Source organism: Arabidopsis lyrata (assembly GCF_000004255.2).
Source record: "Arabidopsis lyrata subsp. lyrata unplaced genomic scaffold ARALYscaffold_3, whole genome shotgun sequence".
NCBI lineage: Eukaryota > Viridiplantae > Streptophyta > Magnoliopsida > Brassicales > Brassicaceae > Arabidopsis > Arabidopsis lyrata.
The window spans coordinates 13,599,833-13,623,440 of NW_003302553.1; the positions used below are offsets into that span (position 1 = coordinate 13,599,833).

Sequence of the window (23,608 nt, forward strand, 5' to 3'; positions counted from 1 at the left end):
TAATTAGATAATTAAAAATTACATTTATCAAAATATAATATCAAATAAACTAAAATAAATAAAACAGAAAAATTCCGCGACGTAAGCGGATTATCACCTAGTAATATAATTTTTATACAACTTGTTTTTTTTTTTTTCCTCTTTTTTATACAACTTGTACAAACTTTAATAAACTTACGAAGTTAAGCAATTCAGCTCCTGGGCCAGTAAGGCAGTAAGGCCCATATTTACACGTTGACACAGATATTTATTTTTGCCTCTTAAAATAGTTTATAACGAAAAAAAGAAAAAGAAAAAAAAAAAGAGAGAAGAGAAAAGCATTATCCCTTACGACGAGGAAGCCGTCGTTTTGAGGGTTCGTACAAATCCTGAGATCTGCCCTTCAAACTCTTTTTTCTTGTCTTCTTTTTTAATCTCACTCCGTCGTCGTTTTGATTCATTCAAAGTTCTTCGTCCTCTGTTCCGCGCTGTTTTCTGGTTAGTCCTCCCTTCTCCGGCGTCGTTTCGTGTTTAACGTCTCTGTCTCTCTGATTCCATATCGTTTCTTCTCTGTAACCTAACAATGATAATAAAAATCAAACCTTTTTCTCTGTTAATTGAATTCCTAGTGTTGAGGAAATCTCTGTCTTTTACATTTGAAAGATTGGATTTTGTTTTAGGGTTTCTTCGATTTGATGGATGAATCTATAATTTGCTTCGAATTTGCTTCAGGGCACATCAAAATTATTGTTTTTTTCTGGTAAAGTTTGAAGCTTTGGAGCGTTTTTGATTAAAGTTTGAAGATTTGTTTGGTTTTGTGCAGGTGAGTGTTGATTCTGATGGATGTCTTAGCGAATCCAGGTCCACTTAAGGACATTGTGCTTTATGATCAAGAGAAACATGTTTCCTCTGCTGTTTGGGATGGCCAGGTTTAAAACTCTTATGGCTCTTTTTAATAGTTACAATCGATTTGTGGAAGCAGTGATATAAATGGATGGTTTTGCTTAGTATTGTTGTTGATGTATTTGCATTTTCTGGTCCTTAGACTAACAATTATGTGGTTTAGGAGCGAGGTGCGTTGAGGTGTCATGAGCATACTTCAAAGTTGGGTGAGTGGAAGCTTAAACCAAAGCAGATAGAATTGGTGGAGAGAGCCGGTTTCGGGTTTTTGAGACGGATCCCTGCCATTAGTCTTGATAACCCTCTTATCTCTGCGTTGGTTGAGAGATGGAGGAGAGAAACCAACACTTTCCATTTCACTGTTGGGGAAATGACTGTGACTCTTGAGGACATTGCCTTGTTACTGGGATTGGGGATTGATGGTAAACCTGTCATTGGAGTTACGTATACAACTTGTTCTGCGATATGTGAGAGGTACTTAGGGGAGGCACCAGCATCTAATTACGCTAGTGGTGGGATGGTTAAGCTTAGCTGGTTGAAAGAGAAGTTCTCTGAATGTGAAGTTGATGCATCTTTTGAAAAAGTTGAGCGCTGTACACGGGCTTACCTCTTGTACTTAGTAGGGAGCACCATCTTCTCTACTACCACTGGAAACAAGGTGCCTGTTATGTATCTTCCGCTGTTTGAGGATTTTGATGATGCGGGAACATTTGCTTGGGGTGCAGCTGCTTTGGCTTTCTTGTATAGAGCACTTGGCAATGCTTCTGTTAAATCCCAAAGCACGATATGTGGTTGCTTGACGCTATTACAGGTACTTAATTTTTCATTTCTTGTTCTTAAACTGTTGATCCAAGAGGATATTATTACCGAGCCTATCCAGAATGTTTCTGCTAGTTTCAGCAGTTTGAATACTTATGAAATCGAAGACATTGATTTAATCTTCTTTCCTTATCTTTTGTTTTCTGTAGTGTTGGAGTTACTATCACTTAAACATTGGCCGGCCAAAGCTGAATCGCGAGCCCATCCATGATCATTTCCCATTTGTGCTTAGGTGGAAGGGGAAGCAAAATGGTCCAACAGCAAACCGTGATGTGGTCTTTTACCGGAAAGCGTTGGACGTCTTGAAGCCATGTGAGGTAAGCTTGTTTATCTTTCACATTCATCAGCTACTCTTCTTTGTGTAAAATTCTATTGATCTAATGTTGCTGATATACCTTGGGAATTAGGTGGAGTGGCTTCCGTATGAAAATATGAATGGTAGATTCATACCGGATCATATTAGAGACTCTCTGCAGTTGGGTAGATCGAAAACAATGCTGATATCTTTTGACAAGGCGGAGAGACATCTGCCTGATCGCTGTCTCAAACAATTTGGCTTGTTTCAAGGCATCCCAGAAGATGTGCAAAGGTGGGTAAGAAAGTCCCGGGGAGTTGATGGAGGGGTAGACCTGTCGGTTAAAATGGAATCAGAGTTGAGTGAATGGGAAATGCGGTGGGAAAACATTGTTCCTGATGATGTTCTAGGTGTTGATGAAGCAGACTACATGAGGTGGTATCTGGGAATTACCCGAAAAATTGTGGGAAGGCCCATCTCTCTCTCAAGCGAGTTTCAAAGAACGGTAATAGCTAAGCACAAGTTTCTTGACACTCAGTCGTATTGACATTAGGTTTCTATGTGTGACTTTAATACTTTATCCTCGTTATTTCAGATTTCAAATGTGAGGGATATATTGGAGTTGGCTGAGAATTTTCAAATACATGATTTGGACCTTGAAAGAGGCAACATGATTTCACGGATTATAGGCCTTGCGCAAGATTGCCTGAGAGATCAAGTTGGAGTAACGGCTACAACAGAAAGCCAGCAGCAGATCGAACTTGGGAAAAGAATGCGCGGTAAAGAGAGGGTGAGAAGGAAGGGGATGGGAAAGAGAAGAAAAGGTATCGATCCAATGGAAGACTATGGAGGTAGTGAAGATGAATCCCAGTTTGGACCTTTGGTTGAGGTTGGTCAGATGCATTTACCACTTAGTCATACAAATTCGGTTTACGATGGAACACATATGTACGATGCAGTCACCAAAGTTGATGACATGGAGCTTTGCGACACCATCCCTCAATTGCCCGAGACTCAAGACATCCACAAGATTGAAGGGTCATTGCTAGACGACACAGACAAGTCTATTGAGGACAGTAAGTTACAAGAAGAAATTGGAGTAACTAATGTTCTGAGTGGCGAGGAGCCAACTGAGAGCTATGATGTGAAGAAAGAAGATAAAGAATCAAAGGCTGAAGATGATGATGCAACAAAGGGCTTTAGTGATGTGAGCGGTGAAGAAAACGCGAACAGAGAGGAAGAAGATGGAACAGAGATGGGAGAAAGTGTTGCAGAGTCGTCTTCTCTTGAAAGAAGAGGAGAGAACACTGTGTTGGCTTGAAACCAGTTGGTTTCCTTCTCATCTGTTTAACCAATGTGAATTTCTGCCTCTTCTTTCTCTCGAGTTAATGGAACTGTAAGATTCCATGAGAGTTATACTATACATCAAGGCAAATCAAGATTGATGAAGAAAAGCTGGAGAAGAAGTTGAGTTTAGTTTTTATGTTGTGTTTTTTTTTCTTTTCTTAACTTGTAGTCTTAAGTACTGCCTTTTTCAAGATTGTGTTAAATTGTTTGTAGAAGAGGTAACAGAAGAAAGATAGTTCTTTTGCCATATATGAAGTTGTCGAATAGTTGTACATTACAGTCGAATTATATGACTCTCTCATTATACAAACTAGGAAGAAATTTAATAAGAGATGGAGACTATCTTCGGAAAGCCCCGGCCCAACTTAAATATTGACCCTTGTGCAAAAAAAAAATTGGACCTTTCATTATTAATTTTTTTTTTGAGTTTTTTTGAAGTTTTAGTTAAAATCTGAACCATTTAATAAATAACTGTTGAATGTTTTTAAAATATATTGAATAAAGCTTTAGAGTGATTTATATTAAAATGACAAATCCTATGTTAGTCAAAAATGAATTTAAAAAGGTTTTAAAAATCAAGTGTTATTGGATTAATAATTTTTAAATGGACAATCAAATCGAATGTTATTGGAAACATTTTAAGTAATAGATTTGAAGTGATTTGAGTGACTTAGGTGAAATTTCTGGGAATTTCTTAGTTAGAAATATAATGAATCCAAATTCCATGGTTTTAGCCTTTTAGGTAATATTTGAAAGAATTTTAATAACAGATTTTCTAATTCACCAAAATTCAGTAAAATCATCTCGAAACTCATTAAAACTCAAATCACTCCAAATACATTATCCAATATACCCTGAGCCTTTTTTATTAATTTTCAGTTCACTTTAATTTTTTTTTTTAAATATGAGCTATTTTTAAAAACAAATTTCACAAAAAACATAGACCCATGGACCTATGGGCCAATGCTTCTCTACCCACCCTATTTGGATAGTACCTATTTTTAGACCAGTGAAGTAATTCGCATATGTCTGAATGGTAAAGGAAAACAGTAAAGACAGACTTGTCACATATGAAATAGCGAAAAGCTTCTCTGGAAGTTTTTTTTTCCAGAATTACGCACACCCTACCGCAAGATGCTCCTGTTTATAGGAGACCGCCAGATCCTAACTACAACCGGACCGGTTGGACCGCGGAAGAAGACAACATAATCTTCCTCTTTAATGTTTTTAGAAGAAATTAATTCCTTCTATCTGGTATTTTTCTTGCTTTATACGGTGGTGAGTTCTTGAACGATATTGAAATCACACATCGTGTCGCTGACATGGTCAAAAAGAAATGTTGTTTTACAGATGATTTTTAGGTATGTTTTATAGTAAGAGAAAAAAATGTGGTGTTTGGTGAGCAATGTTCAATGTGACTTTGAATGATAAAGTCCACCTCTTCTCTACTCACCGGACCAATCGATCTGTCCGCCGGTGTAAATCCTACTAACCTCTAAGTCGAAGATAGCTGCCTTTTTTGAATTGTTTTGTAAAAATAGAATCTAAGACATTAATGCACTTTTGCAATAAAAACAAATTCTCACTTAAACATATAAGGTTGTTTTAAAGTTTTATTTTATTTTTTGAATAATGAATTTAAAAAAAAAAAACTTATTGTGGTTATTAATACTCTTATGAAAAAAATTATAAATATGTTTGGTGGGTTAAATTCATGAAAATTATCCCTAATTTTTACTTTTTTTTATAAAAACTACAAACTTTTGTATTATATGAAAAATATATCCGTTAATAAAAAATGTCTTTTAATGCTTAAAGTTTCAAATATTGTTCTTTTAAACCTACAATTTTACAAACAAATCTATTTTTTAGAAAATTCAGGAATACCCCTAGTTATCTCTAATATTTTTTTTTTTTAAAAACATAAAAAATCTGTGCAGTTTGATCCTAAATAAAAAATATTTGGAGTTATTTTTCGAAATTGTTTCTGTAATTTACCTTAAAAGATGCTTCTTTTTTTTTTTTTTTTTTTTTTTTTTTTTTTTTTCAATTTCTCTCTTTTTCTACTCATCTAATTTGGTATAGAATGTAGTATTAATCTTTACCATTTCACATTTGTTCTTTTGTAAATTTTGGAATTTAAAAAAATTATCACCAAAATTCATTAGTGTTTAGAGATAGATCAGCGGTGGTTCAACAAATTGACATTGAAAATTCTCCTTTTTATTAAACATTTTCTTACAAAAGTATTCTAAGTTCTTAAACAAAAGTAGTCCTAAAAAAGATATACATCCACTTGTGTAAGAATCAATACTTTGTTTTGTTCCTCGTAGTAACTAATTTATATATATTTGCAAAACCGATCCCTAAACTTTAACATTACTCTTACTTTGTAACCAAGAAACAACAATACTAATGAGAGACACATCTAACCGTTAGATCAACGACGTCCACATATATTATTGTACACCGCATCACACCCAATTACAACCTCTCCTTCCCACTTTCTTCTTCTCTCGAAGCTTTTTTTCTTCTTTCTTCATTAGTCATTTCTAAGTCCAACCATCTGATTTTTGGACAAGAGTCTTGTCACAAGACCTTTTGTTCTTCTCTCTCTGAAACCCAATTTGAGGTTGTTCGATTCGATCTACGAGATTCTTGATCTTATTACAAGAACTTAAGCGGCTTCAGTTTTTATTTGGTCGGGTGATGATCTTCTCGATGTCTGTGCTAGGTAAATTCTTTTTTATTTTTGAAGTTGTATTAAATTCTTTAATTTAGTTTAGTAATTAGTATTAAATGCTTAATCTTTATGCGAATCTTGATACTGGGTCGTCTCTAACTCCGTAGAATATGGAACCAATTTGCCGACTTTTTATGATTTGGTTAAAAGATTTTAGCAAATGCTTTAATTTTGGGGTTTAAATCCCTACAAAAATGGGTATTTTGTTTGTTTCAAAGATGTCTATTGGTAATACTTGAGTCTGAAGATCTTTAGATCTTTATGAAGATTGTAATTGACATAGAAATTTCCAAAAGTGGAGACTTTTAGTGGTTATTCTGCAAAATTATGTTCCTAATTGTTGTTTCTGTGGAGTTTAATGTCAATTCACTGAAATAATTTGGTTATTGTTTGTTTGATTTCTCCTTCAGGCTTTGGGAAGTAAATATATTTGGTGTTAAGCTTGAGTCTCTCCGGTTTTGAGCTGACTTGAGTTTGTTAGTATTTATGGCTGAGGTGGGAAAAGTTCCGGCTAGTGACATGGAACTAGCCGATTCAAGCGAGACTAAAGCAGCTGATGATGTTGCCGCCACGGATAAAGTGGAGGTCACACCAGTGACTGTAACTATAACTGACACTGTTGTTGAAAGTTCGAAATCTACAGACTGCAAAGAGCTACAACAACTTGTTCCCCATACCGTAGCTTCACTGTCAGAAGTAGATGTGGCTTCCCCGACATCCGAGAAAGCACCGAAGATTTCTGAAAGTAGCACTCCTATCAAATCGCTTAAAAACGCCGATTTTCGCGTTACAGTAACAACTCGAAAAATGGTGACACTGATCGTAGCCACCACCTCCGATCCAGCGTCGATCAATCCTGCAGCGGCGCTTCTCGCCATGCCCGGTTGGATCGCCGGACCTATCTTACCGCCGGTAAAGTTTCTCAATCTTTCTCCGCATGTAAAGTTTCAATCTTTGACTAACACTTTCCGGCTACGATTCTTTTCAAGACATAAAGAGTTTCAGTAACAAGCAAACGAGAGTGATTCAACACGATAGATCTATAGTTAAAGAAGACGATCTTGATTTACGTTGGGAAGAAGCTACCGGTGAAGTTATTGATGAAGTCATCTTCCTCAGCCGTCACACCGCCGTCTCAAATCGTCCTGCTTTAACTGTTCATCCGATTGGTAATGCATAAAAATCCAAACTTTTGATTTGGGTTTTGTTTGTTTTATGAGTTTCTGAAGGATGATGTTTTGGTTGATAAGTGTAGGAGTGCTTCATCTAAAGGATGGAGAATCACCGCCGCAAGGAGGAAAGCCAGGATGGGCGGCGTTGCCAAACCCTAGAATTGGTCCATGGTTTCGTCTTTTGAAGAAAATGGCTGAAGCTCATGGTTTAGTTCCTGAGTTTGAGGTATTTGTTGTTTAGTCTCTCTCTCATGAGTTTTGGTTTTCGTTGGAATTGAAATTTGGTTTTAAGTAAGGTGAGAATGTAAATTGCTTTGTGTGGATGTAGATAACATTGGAAGCTACTCATCATGGACCAATAACTAACAAGCCAACGATGTTTTTGGAGATTGGTGAGTTTCTTTCTTTGTTCCTTTTATCTGAATTGATTAGCTCTCTGCGTTCTCGAAATTGCCATTTTGTTGGTATTAAATTTTGATGGTTATATGAATTTATAGTCATCATTGATCTCTAAGAATGTTTATCGTGTGTGTGTCGACAATTCTGAGCTCTAGTTAACCGTTGCTTATTGTGTATATGTAGGTAGTACAGAGGAATACTGGAAGAGAGATGATGCGGCTCAAGTCATGGCTCTTGTAAGTAAAAAAAGTTTGTTACTTTCATTGGTTTCTTTCAGGAGGTAGAAGAAGGTCGTTGTTCTTGTTTCTTGTTGCTTCCTGTGGGTTTAAAGACTGATTAACAACAATTTTGCGGCTCATGACTGGCCAGTAGCGTTTAGTCTATATCAATGCTTCATGAATTAACGTAAAATTGCTTGACAATATCTATAATTTTGCTTCCATTTAGCAAAATGCATTTGTGTTTTATGATTTCAGTTAATGTGGGAAGGACTTGGGCTAGGAGGCGGTGAAGCCGTGGGGAACTGGAACAGGTATATTTATGGTAGCTTGACCATTACCACGACATAAAGAAGAAAAGTAGTATCGATCTAAATTAATGTGGATCGTTTTTGGTAGACAGTGAAACCGGAAAGAGGAAAGTTCTCTTAGGGATTGGAGGTGGACACTATGCTCCTCGTCACATGGATATAGTTTTGTAAGTTGTCAAGAACTCTGCTTTGTGCGAGCACAACATTGAATCTGTTATTTTGCTCATTGTTTTGATTCTGCAATCATCAGGAAAGACGATATTTGGGTAGGCCATTTACTTTCTGGATACTCATTACCGATGGAAGATCCAACTCAAACCAAAACAACGCCTGTAGAGAATTACATTGGTGGAAATTGGAGACAGTCTATTAAGGCAGCATTTGAAGCTACTAAAGCAGCATTCCCAGGAGGCGAAATATTGGCTCATCTTGACCACAAGTAAACTCTATAACTTCCTTCCTCCTCTTGATATTGTTTGCTTTCTTGATCCTCGCATTGGATAACGAGTAACGGGGTTTGTTTTTCTTTATTGCAGGAGCTTCAAAGGATGGCAAAAGAAGGCCATTACAGAGTTTTTGGCTGAAGAGAGTATCAATGTTGGGAAGCCAAACGATTTCACATAAACTGTGAGACCCTAAAACATGTTTATGGATTCAGAATCTATCATTTGATGATGGGTTTAGATTATTTTCAACTATTACAACTAAGTTGAGATTGGAATTCATCTGTAAAAGTTTCACTTTCAGATTTAGATAGACGAAGAATAAAACATGAAAAGACAAAACAGGAGAAATATAGAATAAAACACAAGTTGAGTTTTTGTTTTTGTTTGTCTCTTTTCAATTGTTGAGAGACTTTTGAGAATTTCAAATTTGTCACTTTTATCTCTCTATTAGTCAGTGGCATGGCATAGTTGACTTTACTGAAGTTTTGGATAGGAAATTCCTTTTGAGTTTGATGGTTTCTAACTTTGTCTGAAGCTTCACAAATTACAATTTCAAAATTAGTTTATTTAGCTAAATTATTGAAAATTTAGACCAAGGAGATACAGTAACATTTTATTCAAGTAAGTCAACTGATCACTATATCAATTATGAATTGGTCATTTTCGCACTTTTGTTAGTGCTTTTTCTTTTGCTTCGTTTTCCTCGAAGAGGGGGAGAAATTATGATGTGGGGATGTGAAAATCAGATAAAGAACCACTTTGGTACTTTGTTTGTGGTTCAATAGTATCATCATATTTCATATAGTTTTCTTATAATTTATATTTTGAACTATGTGTTTGAAATAAGAACTTATAAATTATCCATTCCAAAGAACTTATATTGCATTCCGGTTAGTTAGAAAACTAAATCACGTCTAATATGGGGAATTGAAAATAACGTGACTACTGCCCATTTTATAGGGGAAAAAAAAATACAGTACATGACATTATCTAATGCATGCACCTATGTATTAATTAGGGACATTTTTTTTTTTTTGGTTAATATTAATTAGGGACATTGCCATGTTTATTTTCTTGGTATTCAAAACCTTCCCGATTGAAATTTGAGATAATATATTTTTGAACGAAAATGATTCATATTTCATATTGTAACCCTAACAAATAGTATTTTATTTATTTACATCTTCATCTAATATATTTTAAAACATTATATCGGAGATAACTTGGTAAGCGAAATGCATATTTTACGAACCAAAGACCTAAATATTTTGGACTATATTAAAAACCCATCTATAAAATGAATCCCATGAATCTGAAAGAAAAATTGTCTAGTTCTTGGTATATATTGTCTTAGCATATTTACTTTATGTGTTTAGAAAAATTTAAATTATGTTAGTGTTATCATTATGTTAATGTTGTCGGTATATATATCTTGTTTTTAGTATTAAACACAACTTACTAAACTATTATATTCTATATTATTTGTCAGATTTCATAAAATAACATTAGTTGCTCAAACTATTCACATCTTCGTCAAATAATACTCTCTCTATTTCATAATATAAGTCGATTTTTGAATGACAAAAATTTATATGTGTGAATTTTTGAATGACAAACTATTCACACATTTACTTAAGTGTGAAATACTGTATTTTTGAATGACAAAAATTCATATTTCGAATTTCTATGAAAGTATTGGATATCAAAAAGAAAAAAATATATATATACAAAGTATATATTACATAGATAATATCACACAAAAGAAATGGAACCATAAGAAATCAACTTGTATTAAACTAAGAAAATGTTGGCAATGTAGATAGTAGATACATCAAAAATATAATTATAGGTATACTAAGATTGAAACGTAGGGCCAACATAGCCAACGAAACATAGCCGTCGATTAGTAGGAAACAGTTAATAAACTCGCTGGCACACGCAGAGATCCTACGGTACTCATTACCTTCGGACTATATTAATACTATACACCTCCACGTACCCAACTAATTTTTTTTTTTTATATTTTCGATATTTATAATTTTATTATTTTAATATCTTAGGTTTAAACATTCAAAATTAAATCAAAAATGATTAAAATGCTAAGAAGTGAATCTTAGCTTAGATGTTTTATGTGTGTTAAGAAACGTCGACGTGTAGCAAGATTGGTCGATAGTAAAGACAAAACCAAAAAGAAAAAAATTCACGCGTGTTTTCTTTTTTTCTTCCCAGTTCATCGTTTCTCTCTCTCTCGCTCTCGCTCTCTCTCGACATGCAACAAAGAACTGCGAAATCTCTTCGCTCACAATCCTGAATCTGCTCCTGCTATTGCTCTTAATGCTCAGATCGAGAAAACCAAACGCAGGTTCGTCTTCGATTTTGATTTTTTCGTTAAAACAGAGCTTTCCTCTAAATCGAAATTAGGGTTTTCTGAAATTGGGGATTCGGTGTTATCAATTTTTTTCTTATCCTTCCCTTCCTCCGCCAGATTCCTTTCATGCGAAGATGAGCATAAAACATCTGTTTTTGGTTTTGACGATTGTCTCTGCATATTAATTTGATTGTTTGAAAGTTTGTGACTTTTAATAGCTATTGTATTTATCATGATTTGATTTGTGTGTTTGCTGCAGAACAAGTTGCAGAATTTGGCTGCTACTTAGGTGAATGATTAATTTGCATCAAATATGAGTCTACGTAGAATTCGTGGCTTCTGACTGTGCTTGGAGCATCTCTGCTTTGAGAGTTTTATTGAAGTGGTCAAATATCTGTTGACATTATGCTTTTGGTTTTGAGTATGTATATTTAGGTGATGTTTATTCAAAGTTCTCTCTTTTTAATTTAGTTCAAGAGATAATGTTTGTTAGTCTTAACTTATTCTTTGGATTCTTGTGGTTGAAGGTTATATACACTAGGGAAACTGACCAGAGTCGTGGGTTTGGATTCTTGGTAACTTTGTGTTTTTCCAAGTGTCTATTTGGTGTTCTCTGCTCAAGTAGCTTACCAAATCTATGATTCTCTTCACTACCATGCTTTTGAACAGCACTAGAAACTGGAGTTTGTGTATAACGATTCACTCGTTTGTTGTGTAAACTCTTTTTCGGTGTTGGTGTTAGGTTCTCTGGTTATATAGTAACATTTCAAAGTCAGTCACGTTATTGGAGATTAAGGTGATCAGCAATTGCTCAAGCTCATGACTCTTTGTTGAGAAATGCATTGAAGGGAGAGGTATATAAAGCTTTATAGCTTCCATTATCTCATCAATGGTTTTGTTGTGTTTGTTAGCTCACAACAGGTAGTCTTGATCCTACCATATCTTTGTGAGCTTATACTATGTTATGTTATCTTTTATGTAAAAGCTCCTTTATTTTCTCTTAGGCTGAGAAGCTTGGAAGGAGAAGAGAAGTAGCAAACATAGTGTTCGATTTTTCTGTTAGGACAGCAACAATTTATACACCTCAACAACAGTTTTGGGATATGGATAGTGTTGACCTCTTAAGTTCAAATGCAAATGTTGTAATGTGTTTTATTGATGGTTTGCTTGTACTATAAGATATTGTTTTGCAACAATTTGAATTTTTTTTTCTTAAGAACCCATTGCTTCTTAACCATTGGAGTAGAAAATAACTAAGATACTATCTAACTTTTCTTAACTAACAAAATTCAAAATTTTAATTTAAAATAATGTTAGGATCCAAGGTTAAGCATTGGAGATGCTCTAAACAAAAGTAGTCCTAAAGAAGATATCCATCCACTTGTGTAAGAATCAATTCTTTGTTTTGTTCCTCGTAGTAACTAATTTATATATATTTGCAAAACCGATCCCTAAACTTTAACATTACTCTTACTTTGTAACCAAGAAACAACAATACTAATGAGACACGAGATTATTATGCACTGGGTTCTCTGGGTCCCACAGCTTCTGCTTTTGTCGGCTTGCGTTTTGTGGGTGGAGAATATATGTCATGAGAAACGTATCATCTAACCGTTAGATCAACGACGTCCACATATATTATTGTACACCGCATCACATCCAATTATAACCTCTCCTTCCCACTTTCTTCTTCTCTCGAAGCTTTCTTTCTTCATTAGTCATTTCTAAGTCCAACCATCTGATTTTTGGACAAGACCTTTTGTTCTTCTCTCTCTGAAACCCAATTTGAGGTTGTTCGATTCGATCTACGAGATTCTTGATCTTATTACAAGAACTTAAGCGGCTTCAGTTTTTATTTGGTCGGGTGATGATCTTCTCGATGTCTGTGCTAGGTAAATTCTTTTTTATTTTTGAAGTTGTATTAAATTCTTTAATTTAGTTTAGTAATTAGTATTAAATGCTTAATCTTTATGCGAATCTTGATACTGGGTCGTCTCTAACTCCGTAGAATATGGAACCAATTTGCCGACTTTTTATAATTTGGTTAAAAGATTTTAGCAAATGCTTTAATTTTGGGGTTTAAATCTCTACAAAAATGGGTATTTTGTTTGTTTCAAAGATGTCTATTGGTAATACTTGAGTCTAAAGATCTTTAGATCTTTATGAAGATTGTAATTGACATAGAAATTTCCAAAAGTGGAGACTTTTAGTGGTTATTCTGCAAAATTATGTTCCTAATTGTTGTTTCTGTGGAGTTTAATGTCAATTCACTGAAAGAATTTGGTTATTGTTTGTTTGATTTCTCCTTCAGGCTTTGGGAAGTAAATATATTTGGTGTTAAGCTTGAGTCTCTCCGGTTTTGAGCTGACTTGAGTTTGTTAGTATTTATGGCTGAGGTGGGAAAAGTTCCGGCTAGTGACATGGAACTAGCCTATTCAAGCGAGACTAAAGCAGCTGATGATGTTGCCGCCACGGATAAAGTGGAGGTCACACCAGTGACTGTAACTATAACTGACACTGTTGTTGAAAGTTCGAAATCTACAGACTGCAAGGAGCTACAACAACTTGTTCCCCATACCGTAGCTTCACTGTCAGAAGTAGATGTGGCTTCCCCGACATCCGAGAAAGCACCGAAGATTTCTGAAAGTAGCACTGCATTATCTTTGCAATCTGGTTCGGAAGGGAATAGCCCGTTTATTCGCGAGAAAGTTATGGAAGACGGATACAACTGGCGGAAATATGGGCAGAAACTTGTTAAAGGAAATGAGTTTGTAAGGAGCTATTACAGGTGCACACACCCAAACTGCAAAGCGAAAAAGCAGTTGGAACGGTCGTCTGGTGGACAAGTCGTGGACACCGTTTACTTTGGTGAACATGATCATCCAAAGCCTCTTACTGGTGCTGTTTTTATCAATCAGGATAAACGAAGTGATGTCTTCATGGCTGTGAGTAAAGGTGAATAAAGAACAGATAAAATTTTCTATTTATAAGAAAGTTTTCGTTGGGGCTTATGATGATGTAGTGTAACATATCAGCTGTTCACTGTTTCTTATGGTATTATGTTTGTAGAGAAATCATCTGGATCCAGTGTTCAGGCACATCGTCAAACCGAACCACCGAAGATCCATGGAGGATTACATGTTACAGTTATTCCACCAGCTGAAGACGCGAAAACTGATATTTCACAATCAAGTAGGATAAAAGGCGACAACACTCACAAAGATTATAATAGTCCTACCTCAAAGCGAAGGTATTGATGATCGATATTTCAGTGTTTTTTTTCATTGTTCTGGAGGAAGACTTCACCATTGGTGTTCTTTGTTTTTCTTCTTATGTCGATGTCACTAAATTAGGAAGAAAGGAGGGAACATCGAGCTGAGTCCAGTGGAGAGGTCAACCAATGATTCACGCATTGTTGTTCACACTCAGACTCTGTTTGATATTGTGAATGATGGGTACCGATGGCGTAAATATGGTCAGAAATCAGTGAAAGGCAGCCCATATCCAAGGTAGTGATTGTTTACATGTTAAAATGTGATGTCAAACATTCAGTTTCATTCTTCTCTGCTTACGTTCTTTCTTCATTTGATGTTTTATGTATTAGGAGCTACTATAGATGCTCAAGCTCTGGATGCCCCGTGAAGAAACACGTAGAAAGGTCATCTCATGACACAAAGTTGCTTATAACGACTTACGAGGGAAAACATGATCATGATATGCCTCCAGGAAGAGTTGTTACTCATAATAACATGCTGGACTCCGAAGTTGATGATAAAGAAGGAGATGCCAACAAGACTCCACAGAGCTCAGCTCTTCAATCTATTACAAAAGACCAGCATGTCGAAGATCACCCAAGAAAGAAAACGAAGACTAATGGCTTTGAGAAAAGTCTTGATCAAGGTCCAGTTTTGGATGAGAAGCTGAAGGAGAAAATAAAAGAGAGATCAGATGTGAACAAAGATCAAGCAGCCAATCACGCCAAGTCGGAGACAAAGTCAGATGATAAAACCACTGCTTGTCATGAGAAGGCAGTGGTAACCCTGGAGAATGAGGAACAGAAACCCAAGACAGAGCCTGCCCGAAGCTAAGCATTCGGTGTTGTATCGAGTGGTAATTTATATGGCTGTTTAACATAGATTAGTACAGGCGATATGATTATAGACTGTACAGTTGTTGTTCAGGCGGGACCAAACTTAGATTAGTGTTTAATGGAATAGTATGCTTTAATACCTTTATGTAACCACTTCCATTTGGTTTAAATAAGAGTAACACAACAAGAGCCTTTCTTTGTTGATGGAGCCTGGTGTAATAGTTGTAGCATGGGGATGTATATGATTTGATTCAACCTTATTAATGGTATTAAGACAAAACCATCTATTACTTCCAGTTCTGTCTTTTGCATTACATTCTCTGAGACATTTATTCTTTCACTTCCATGCACAAGATGAGACCAAGATTCTGTCCATCCAACCAAGGTACAGAGCACCATCTCTTTCTTCAATCGCATACCCGTTGCTGTAATCTCTCAAGAGGGCTCTAATGGTGGCTGAAATGATTGAGCTCAAGGGGTATGGCTCAAAACCCGCCATGGAAAACCTTGACTTCCATTTCCCGAGGAGCTCATGTCTTTCGATCCTCTCAGCTCCTTCACAAGCTATGATGTTGACGACATCCCTTGCCAAGCAGTGCTGCTCGATATTGATCCTTTCCTTGTGATTTCTCGGAAGCATCACATCGATAGATTCAAACATTGCTGTGTAATAACTTAATGTCTCAAGGAACCTAGGAAGGAAAGGGGAAGTGTTTGTGTTGCATTCTTGTTCCACAAGAGTGACTACTTTAGGTGATAGACTCTTCACCATCCTCAACAACCGGTCCCTGTGGTTTTCCATGCTTACACTCTCATCTGGCAAATGGTGCAGCATGTAAGCAAAGTTCACTCCAAGGGCTTCGCCTTCTAGGACATCAAGATTTTCCATTTCAACTTCACAACTTGGCCGTGAAACCGCATTGAACCTGAATGGGACATCAAACTTCTTTGCAAGTTTCTCTAGTCTTTTCTTGACTGTAACCAATACAGATACATCACCAACTCCGGTAATTCGAATATTTGGAGCCCCACCAGGCCTAGCTGCAAAAGCCTGAATCAGTGAAATCCACTGGCTCCCTTGCCCAATTTGGAAGTCAATAATGTGGATCCTCTCTTCATCCTTCATTGCTTCTGCGATCGCACCATTCGCTGACATGTACCCAAACTTGAAATATGGGCAAACCTCATGCAGAACATACACATAAGATAAAAATTCATAACTCTCCGGTTCTCTGGATTGAAGAGACTTGTATATCGAACTACCAGAGGCAGCAAGCCTTGCCACAAGCCCTTCTAACATGTAAGCTCCCAACCTCTGGATTGGCTCACCAGAAATCGAAACCATACCGCGTAACTCGCCCATACACCATCGTGCCATCAGAAGATTATTCTCAGAAACAGCTTTTGCACAAGCAACCAGTACCAATTTCAAGTCTCCCCTTGATATTGCCTCCACTATCAACAACAAATCATTAGCCTCTTCAGGCCACATGGAGAGTTTATGACAGATAGCATCATCGATACTCTCAGCTATATCTGGCAATGGCTTCAACATTATTGTTTCCACTTCTCTCAGATTGTGTCTCGAACCTCTTACATTTTCCATCACAAATAAGCAAGTAAGAAACTTAGAGCATCAACCATTATCCTCAGAAAATGACCTTTATTTATCTGATCTATATAGAAGGCTACACACCTGTAGAATTCATAGACAAAGTCTTTAATCAGATTGAATTAGATATCAAATTGAACAATCATATCCATGGAGATCAAGGACTCTAGTATCATTAAAATCAACTCATGAGGCTATGAATCTACATCAACTATGAACTACTACATCAATAAACAAGACATAAAGAGTTCCAATCATAAACCAACACACTTCCATTATCACAATTTGACCATTTCTCTTCAGAGTTTAGTATAAACTTGAGAGTAAGAGCAATCATTCACAACAAACCAACATCAAACTTAACAATAACTTCGTTTTAAATGCAAAATTGTAAACAAAGAAGAGAAATTTCAAGTTTTGTGGATAAGAAGAAGCAGATCATCAAAATCATCTAGAAAAGAGAACAAAGGTTAGATTTTTATTGGAAAAAAACCAACCTTGTGTAGATTAAGAAGTGATCTTTCGGTGGAAATAGACAAGAGATTTGGTTTTGCAAGTGAGAGATCCACCCAAAGCTCGAAGTTGAAGCAAAAGGAAGAATCTTTTAGTTGCTGTGGTAAAGAAAATAACCCCTGTTCTAAAAATCCCCGCCTAGCCCCGATTACTCCCCGCTTAATCGCTAGGCCCACCCTATCCGCCTCGATTAATGACTAATCCCCTAAAAAATCAGTAACCCGATTATTCTCCGTCTAATCCGATTATTTCCCGCCTAATCCGATTATTTCCCGCCTAATCTTACATACCCCGATTATTTTTTATATTACAAATATAAAAAAAACATTTTATTTTTGTTATTCAATCATTTGAATTGGGAGTTTGTGATGTTTTATATAACTTGTGTTCAAATTTTAATAAAAATCATAAAAATTTGTTTTTACTGTAATTTTGAAAACAATATTGAATTAATATATTTTAAAAATATTAAAATAACCCTAAAACTAATCCCCGATTAATCCCCGATTTTAATCCGATTTTCCGATTAATCGCTAGACCCATGCCGAACGCCCGACTAGCGCCTAGCGATTTTTCAAACAAGGAAAATAACACACCACATACGACGCCGTTTTAAGCTTAAACCACCCACTGTCCACTTGACACATCTCTCTTAAAGTCTCTGGTCAAATGGGAAATTGTGTAAGAAGCAATCTTAGAGACATCAGAGGAAGACGATCGATGGATCCTCGGATATGGCACAAAGTCGCAGCTATTTCCGGTGAGATTTAAGATAAAGTAATGATCTTTGATTTGATCTTGTAAAGGCAAGGTACTGATTCGTTAAGAATTCGTTTAGGTATGGCTGCTCTTGGTTTGGGAACTTATGGCGCTCATGTCTTTAAACCAGAAAACCCTTCTTACAAACAGGTTTAGATTCTTGAAATTGTTAGAAAATTCGATTGCTTTTGCATTTGTTGTTTGATTTGTCTGAGAAAGTTTAGGTTTTTGTTTGTTCAGGTGTGGCAAACGGCTTCTCTTTACCATTTGGTTCACACTGCTGCTCTTGTTTCTGCTCCTAGTACCAAATATCCCAACATTGTAAGCTTTCTCTTCTTTCTCTGTTTCTCTAGTTTGTGTTCTTTGATAGTTGATGGAGCTGAAATATCATTTTATTGCTCAGTTTGGTGGCTTGTTGACTGCTGGGATTGTAGCCTTTTCCGGCACGTAAGTTGTTATCTTTTTGTTTCTCAGATTCCTCAGTTTAAGCTCTTGAATGGATGTGTTGGTAGAGTTTTTGTGCTTCATGTTTGTTTGGATGTATTGTAATTGAGATTATAGTAGTGCATCATGGTTATTTGAGCGATTTCGATATGATTTGGAGTTTCCAGTATAGACTCTAAGCTCTGGCACTAGCAATACTTGCCACAATTCTCAGTTGCTAGGGAGATTTTATCGATTTCGACATGTGTCTAACTCTGAATCATTTGAAAAGCATTGCATCACTTATTAATAGCATAGGTGTTGGTATTTGAGTTAATGATGCTTTTTTACGAAATAGTAGTTGTCCCCTTGTATTTCCTTCGAATTCGATATTTGAAATTATGGTCTTTTGCGAAAGAACTAAATTTCAGATGCTTACTAGGTAACTCTAATGTTTTGGATCAGTCTGGGTATGAATATGTGAGAAGTTTCATGTTTGTCAAAATGCTGCAGGTGTTATATGGTAGCGCTGCGTGAGGACAGAAAGTTTTCTACCTTGGCACCATTCGGAGGCTTTGCGTTCATTGCTGCATGGGCAACTTTACTTTTCTAAACAATCTCAAAACCATCTATAAGGTCAAGTTGTGGTCAAGCTTATCCTACATATGAACTCACTGTTTTTTCCCTAAGAGATTGCTTAATACAATACCGTGTCGACAAACATAAATCATCTTCCTTTACTTATTCACTTTGTTGCTAAAGGGATTATGTAAATGACCAGAATAATGTAATCTTATTACCATACAAATTATCAAAATTCTACATTAGAGAAACTTCCAAGTTGCAACAAAGATTGGATTTAGTTTATATTGTTCAACAGTAGTAACTATGAAAAACATTCACTCTATTCATCATCCTTTCATGTCATCTTGGCCCTTTCCTTTGAATCACTGGATATATTCAAAATGGCACGAACCGTTACCTATCAAATCATGAGATAATCAGTCACAAATGGTTCAAGATCTTGATTGATCAAAGAGCTTAAATAGCTGTTAACAAAAGGGTTGATATAAATTTGCTTACTAGGGTCGCGCTGCGTGATTACTGCAGCGCTGTGGAAGTCACAGGTACCGCCCTTGTGCTTATAACGCTGATAATAATCATTGAAGACAACAGAGGCATGGTCCTTAACAGTGTTGGGCAAGAAGCAAGGCTGGTCAGGCTGAATCTTACTGCAATCTGCTCCGCCTATTTGACAGGCCCAGTCTAAGGCTGCTTGTATCACATTATCTGGTATTTGTGGATCAGCTACACACCATTGTCCGAATTCCGCTTTCGCTATAAAAATAAGATACACAAATTATATCTTTGAGATTATGTGTATCAGTGTATGCGAGTAGATGTTACAATAATGTTGTACCTGTAAACGTTACTGTTATGAAAAGTAGCGCAATTTGCTATCCTTAACCAAAGAGTTTTCATCTTCACAAGAGGCAAGTTGAAAGGTTTGAGAGCTTAAAAATGGTCATAACTCGAGTATTTATAATGCTAGTATTCTGTGTTTAGAATGAATTATACTTTGACCAACAAAATAAAAGAATAATGAATTATACAAGATCTTAAACTTATGTGTAATTCTTATCAACTGCCAAATTGTTGACTATGAATTTGATACAAATATATATGGTCAAATTATCTTATATGGAATGTGGTCAAGCTTATCCTACATATGAACTCACTGTTTTTCCCTATGAGATTTGCTTAAGATAATCAATCATAAAGCTTCTTTCTTTACTTGTGCACTTTGTTGCTGAAGGGATAATGTCAATTACCAAATTGATGTAATTTGAATTCCATATATCTTATTAAAATTCTACATTAGAACATAATATCTGTTTCCTTAGCTGGAGAAGAAGAGAAAAGTGAAACATCTCATCTTTACAATATTTACCACTTTTCTTAAATACTGTAAACTTAAGTACTCATTATACATTTTACATTTGTCATCCTTGATATAAAAGTTTGGCAATAAATTTCTAAGGTTTCTTATAATTTTTTTTTAATAAAAAATAATAATTATGTTATCTATCTAACAATTTTAGAACATTTATGGTGATGAAAATTTTTTATGGTAACATATATAATTTTTATACAAGTCTAATTTATCATTAATTAATAAATAAATTTACACCCTAATTTCTTGTTTGTATATAAGACAAAGAAAGGGGCAAAGTGAAAAAACTCAAACCCCTAATTTCTACTACAAAGCTTTTGAGTCGCTTTCTTCTTTCACAAGAGAAACGATGTCCGATCTTCCACCGGATTTGGTAGAAGAAATACTCTCAAGGATCCCAGCCACATCTCTGAAACGATTACGATCCACTTGCAAACAATGGAACTCTTTATTCAAGAACCGAAGATTCACCGAGAAGCACTTTCGTGAAGCTCCAAAGCAGTCTCATGCTCTGTTATGGAACGATCGTAGGGTTTGTCCAATGAGCATCAATCTCAACGTTGCTCCTCCATCTATAGAGTTTAAGAGTGTACTTAGTATTAAGGACCCAGAACCCGTCTATATATCCAATGTTTCTCACTGCGACGGTTTATTGTTATGCACCACCGATGATGGTAGACTCGTAGTTTGGAATCCGTGTTTGGGGCAAACCAGGTGGATCAACTTTGAAAATGATTACAAGACATACTATAGGTTTGCTCTAGGATACAAAAATAACAAATCTTGCCGTAGCTACAAACTCTTGAGGTTTTGGACATCTTATTTTACACCAAACCATATTGGTCTCGTGTATAATATCTATGAGTTTACCTCTGATTCGTGGAGGGTTCTTCTTGATAAAGTCTCTCTCAACTACTTTCTAATAGAATCAGAGAATGGTGTGTCTATCAAGGGAAATACTTATTGGCTTGCTTTAGATGTCGAAACAAATTTGTTACTCGGTTTTGATTTTACAATGGAGAGATTTAAACGTTTGTGTCTTCCCTCAAATAAGTATGGTGATACGATGGTTCTATCTGTTGTTAGAGAAGAAAAACTCTTAGTGTCACATCAGAACTTTCGTTCATCAAAGATGGATATTTGGATGACCAATATAATTGATAGTGAAACCGCCTTGTCCTGGAAGAAGTACTTTTCTGTGGAGTTTATAATCCTTAGTACTTGTCATTCTTGTCCGTTTAGCATTACTTTTCTGATCGATGAGGAGAAGAAAGTTGTCGTATCGATTGTAATGGATAATGAGAATATGGTAAACATTATTGGAGCGTTCGATGCATATTACGTAGAGGTCCCTGTGGAATCAACAAATTGTCCATATAGTCCATGTATTTTTAGTTATGTTCCAAGTTTGGTTCAAATCTAGTAATGTAAAGGCAAAAAAATAAAATAAAACTAGTCTTGAAAAGTAAGGAAATGATTTCTTGCAGTTCTTTCTTCGGTTTTGTTTTTCTAAAAAAAATGTAGTTTGATTAATTTAATGAATTGATTATTAATATAAATAATTTTTTTTTTTGTATATCACTTGGTTCTTAGTGATTCCTTTCTTAAGAGATCATGTTCTTGGGAAGTGTCCCTTCTGCTTATATATATAACGTAACCTCACTTTTTGTTACTACTAAATATATATGTACCATTAACGCTGGTAATAATTATTGAAGACAGAAGATGCATGGTCCTTGATAGTGTTGGGCTTGAAGCAATGCTGCTTAGGCTTAATCTTACTGCAGTCTACTCTACCGGCTTGACAAGCCTAGTCTATGGCTGCTCCTGCTTGTAATAGATCATCTTGTGCCATTTTATCGGCTACGCGTACCATTGTTCAATCTCCACTTCTATTATGAAAAGAAATACACATATATATTTGTGAACTGCGTGTATGCAATATGGACCTTACAAGAATGTTTTTACCTGAATTTTGTGAAAACGTTACTAATATGAAAAACAGAGCAATTGTTATCCTTGACAAGAAAGGCAAGTTTGAGAACTTAACGATGGTGCGAAGTTGAGTATTTTATCATTAGAAAATATCTGTTTAGAATTAATACACGATCTTGTAATTGATGTACATTTCTTAAATATTGCAAAAGGGCTTGATTGATTCTCCCGCTAGCATTCGCCTAGTGGTTGTTAGCAGTCGGTTGCGGTTGTTAGCGGTTGGTACCAATCATAGAAACCGCTTCATACCGCTTCGAATCGTTCGAAATCGATGGATCTCAAAAGCTCTTTCTCGCAAGCGTTTACGGTTGCGAGCGGTTGCGTTTGGTTTAAAAAAGGAAAGAAACTAAAAAAGGAAAATGAATAAATTAAAATATATATTATTAAGTCTTATCTACATTCACGTTAATTTTTTAAAAATAATAATTATCTAACTTTAATTTTCCAATATTAATAATTATTTTTGTTTTCAATATAAAATTTATTTGAATAATTATTTATGGTTTTTAATCATTAATCATGTTTAAAATTTTTATACTTTTTCATAATTATAGTTTTTGATGTTTTATACTTTTTTATAATCAATATATTAAATTTATTTTGGTAAATTTTGGTTTAACCGCTATCATACCCGCTGATCAACCAGTCGTAAATCTCTCGCAAACGCATCCGTTTTCAACCGCTAAACCAGTCGGTCGAAACGCTAAATAACGCTTAAAACCGCAATCGCCCGCTTCCTCAAACTCCCACAACCGCAACCGCAACCGCTGCGTTTAAACCAGTCAAGCCCTTAGCAGAAGTTAAAAAGTAATTATTAAATTTGCGTCATTTAGGATATAAATCCTATGGGATCACTTAATACAATATTTACTACTTTTCTTAAATACTGTATAAACTTAAGTCATTATACATTTTACATTTTACATTTGTCATCTTTGATATAAAAACTTTAGGAGTAAATTTCTTTTTCTAAAAAAAAAAAAAACTTTGCCAATAAATTTCAAATATTTCTTACAATTGTTTTTAATAAAGAAAAATAATTATTGTTTCTATCTAACTTTTTTGAATATCTATGGTGATTAAAAGAATTTCTGGTAACATTTATAATTTTGTATAGAAGTCTATCTTATCATTAATTATAATAAATAAATTAACACCCTAATTAATTTCTTGTTTGTATATAAGACAAAGATTGGTTTAAGGGGCAAAACGTGAAAAAAAAAAACTCAAAACCCTAATTTCTACTAAAGAGCCTTCGAGTCACT

At 35.4% G+C, this 23,608-nt stretch overlaps 7 protein-coding genes and 1 long non-coding RNA gene across 8 annotated transcripts; 6 read left to right on the forward strand and 2 right to left on the reverse strand.

The window, feature by feature from the left end:
- The first annotated feature begins 240 nt into the window (after nt 1–240).
- LOC110230252 (protein MAIN-LIKE 2) lies at nt 241–3,625 on the forward strand. Its single transcript, XM_021032521.1, has 6 exons — nt 241–477; nt 803–908; nt 1,046–1,690; nt 1,848–2,015; nt 2,106–2,498; nt 2,589–3,625. The coding sequence occupies exons 2-6, from the start codon at nt 819–821 to the stop codon at nt 3,312–3,314; spliced, it is 2,022 nt and encodes a 673-aa protein (XP_020888180.1). The 5' UTR covers nt 241–477; nt 803–818; the 3' UTR covers nt 3,315–3,625.
- Nucleotides 3,626–5,897: 2,272 nt separating this feature from the next.
- Nucleotides 5,898–9,008, forward strand: LOC9321844 (D-aminoacyl-tRNA deacylase). Its single transcript, XM_002883622.2, has 10 exons — nt 5,898–6,074; nt 6,494–6,995; nt 7,072–7,252; nt 7,339–7,481; nt 7,584–7,647; nt 7,838–7,890; nt 8,131–8,186; nt 8,276–8,350; nt 8,434–8,622; nt 8,720–9,008. Exons 2-10 carry the CDS (start codon nt 6,570–6,572, stop codon nt 8,805–8,807), a joined length of 1,275 nt encoding a protein of 424 aa, XP_002883668.2. The 5' UTR covers nt 5,898–6,074; nt 6,494–6,569; the 3' UTR covers nt 8,808–9,008.
- A 1,806-nt stretch (nt 9,009–10,814) lies between these two features.
- LOC110229753 lies at nt 10,815–11,995 on the forward strand. Its single transcript, XR_002333138.1, has 3 exons — nt 10,815–10,991; nt 11,257–11,432; nt 11,525–11,995. It is a non-coding gene; the product is annotated as an uncharacterized LOC110229753 (long non-coding RNA).
- A 674-nt stretch (nt 11,996–12,669) lies between these two features.
- On the forward strand, nt 12,670–15,347 carry LOC9319736 (WRKY transcription factor 1). The gene is made up of 5 exons (XM_021030562.1): nt 12,670–12,889; nt 13,309–13,952; nt 14,067–14,247; nt 14,351–14,506; nt 14,602–15,347. Exons 2-5 carry the CDS (start codon nt 13,385–13,387, stop codon nt 15,083–15,085), a joined length of 1,389 nt encoding a protein of 462 aa, XP_020886221.1. The 5' UTR covers nt 12,670–12,889; nt 13,309–13,384; the 3' UTR covers nt 15,086–15,347.
- On the reverse strand, nt 15,262–17,331 carry LOC9319737 (scarecrow-like protein 21). The gene is made up of 2 exons (XM_002885732.2): nt 17,197–17,331; nt 15,262–16,783 (listed from the first exon to the last, which is right to left on the reverse strand). The coding sequence occupies exon 2, from the start codon at nt 16,691–16,693 to the stop codon at nt 15,425–15,427; it is 1,269 nt and encodes a 422-aa protein (XP_002885778.1). The 5' UTR covers nt 16,694–16,783; nt 17,197–17,331; the 3' UTR covers nt 15,262–15,424.
- A 523-nt stretch (nt 17,332–17,854) lies between these two features.
- On the forward strand, nt 17,855–19,227 carry LOC9321845 (transmembrane protein 256 homolog). The gene is made up of 5 exons (XM_002883624.2): nt 17,855–17,972; nt 18,051–18,121; nt 18,212–18,292; nt 18,375–18,418; nt 18,908–19,227. The coding sequence occupies exons 1-5, from the start codon at nt 17,882–17,884 to the stop codon at nt 19,005–19,007; spliced, it is 387 nt and encodes a 128-aa protein (XP_002883670.1). The 5' UTR covers nt 17,855–17,881; the 3' UTR covers nt 19,008–19,227.
- LOC9319738 (glucan endo-1,3-beta-glucosidase 4) lies at nt 19,169–19,876 on the reverse strand. Its single transcript, XM_021032085.1, has 3 exons — nt 19,828–19,876; nt 19,478–19,732; nt 19,169–19,376 (listed from the first exon to the last, which is right to left on the reverse strand). The coding sequence occupies exons 1-3, from the start codon at nt 19,874–19,876 to the stop codon at nt 19,342–19,344; spliced, it is 339 nt and encodes a 112-aa protein (XP_020887744.1). The 3' UTR covers nt 19,169–19,341.
- A 658-nt stretch (nt 19,877–20,534) lies between these two features.
- On the forward strand, nt 20,535–22,327 carry LOC9321846 (putative F-box only protein 9). Its single transcript, XM_021030563.1, has one exon. It carries the CDS (start codon nt 20,698–20,700, stop codon nt 21,769–21,771), a length of 1,074 nt encoding a protein of 357 aa, XP_020886222.1. The 5' UTR covers nt 20,535–20,697; the 3' UTR covers nt 21,772–22,327.
- Nucleotides 22,328–23,608: the final 1,281 nt, after the last annotated feature.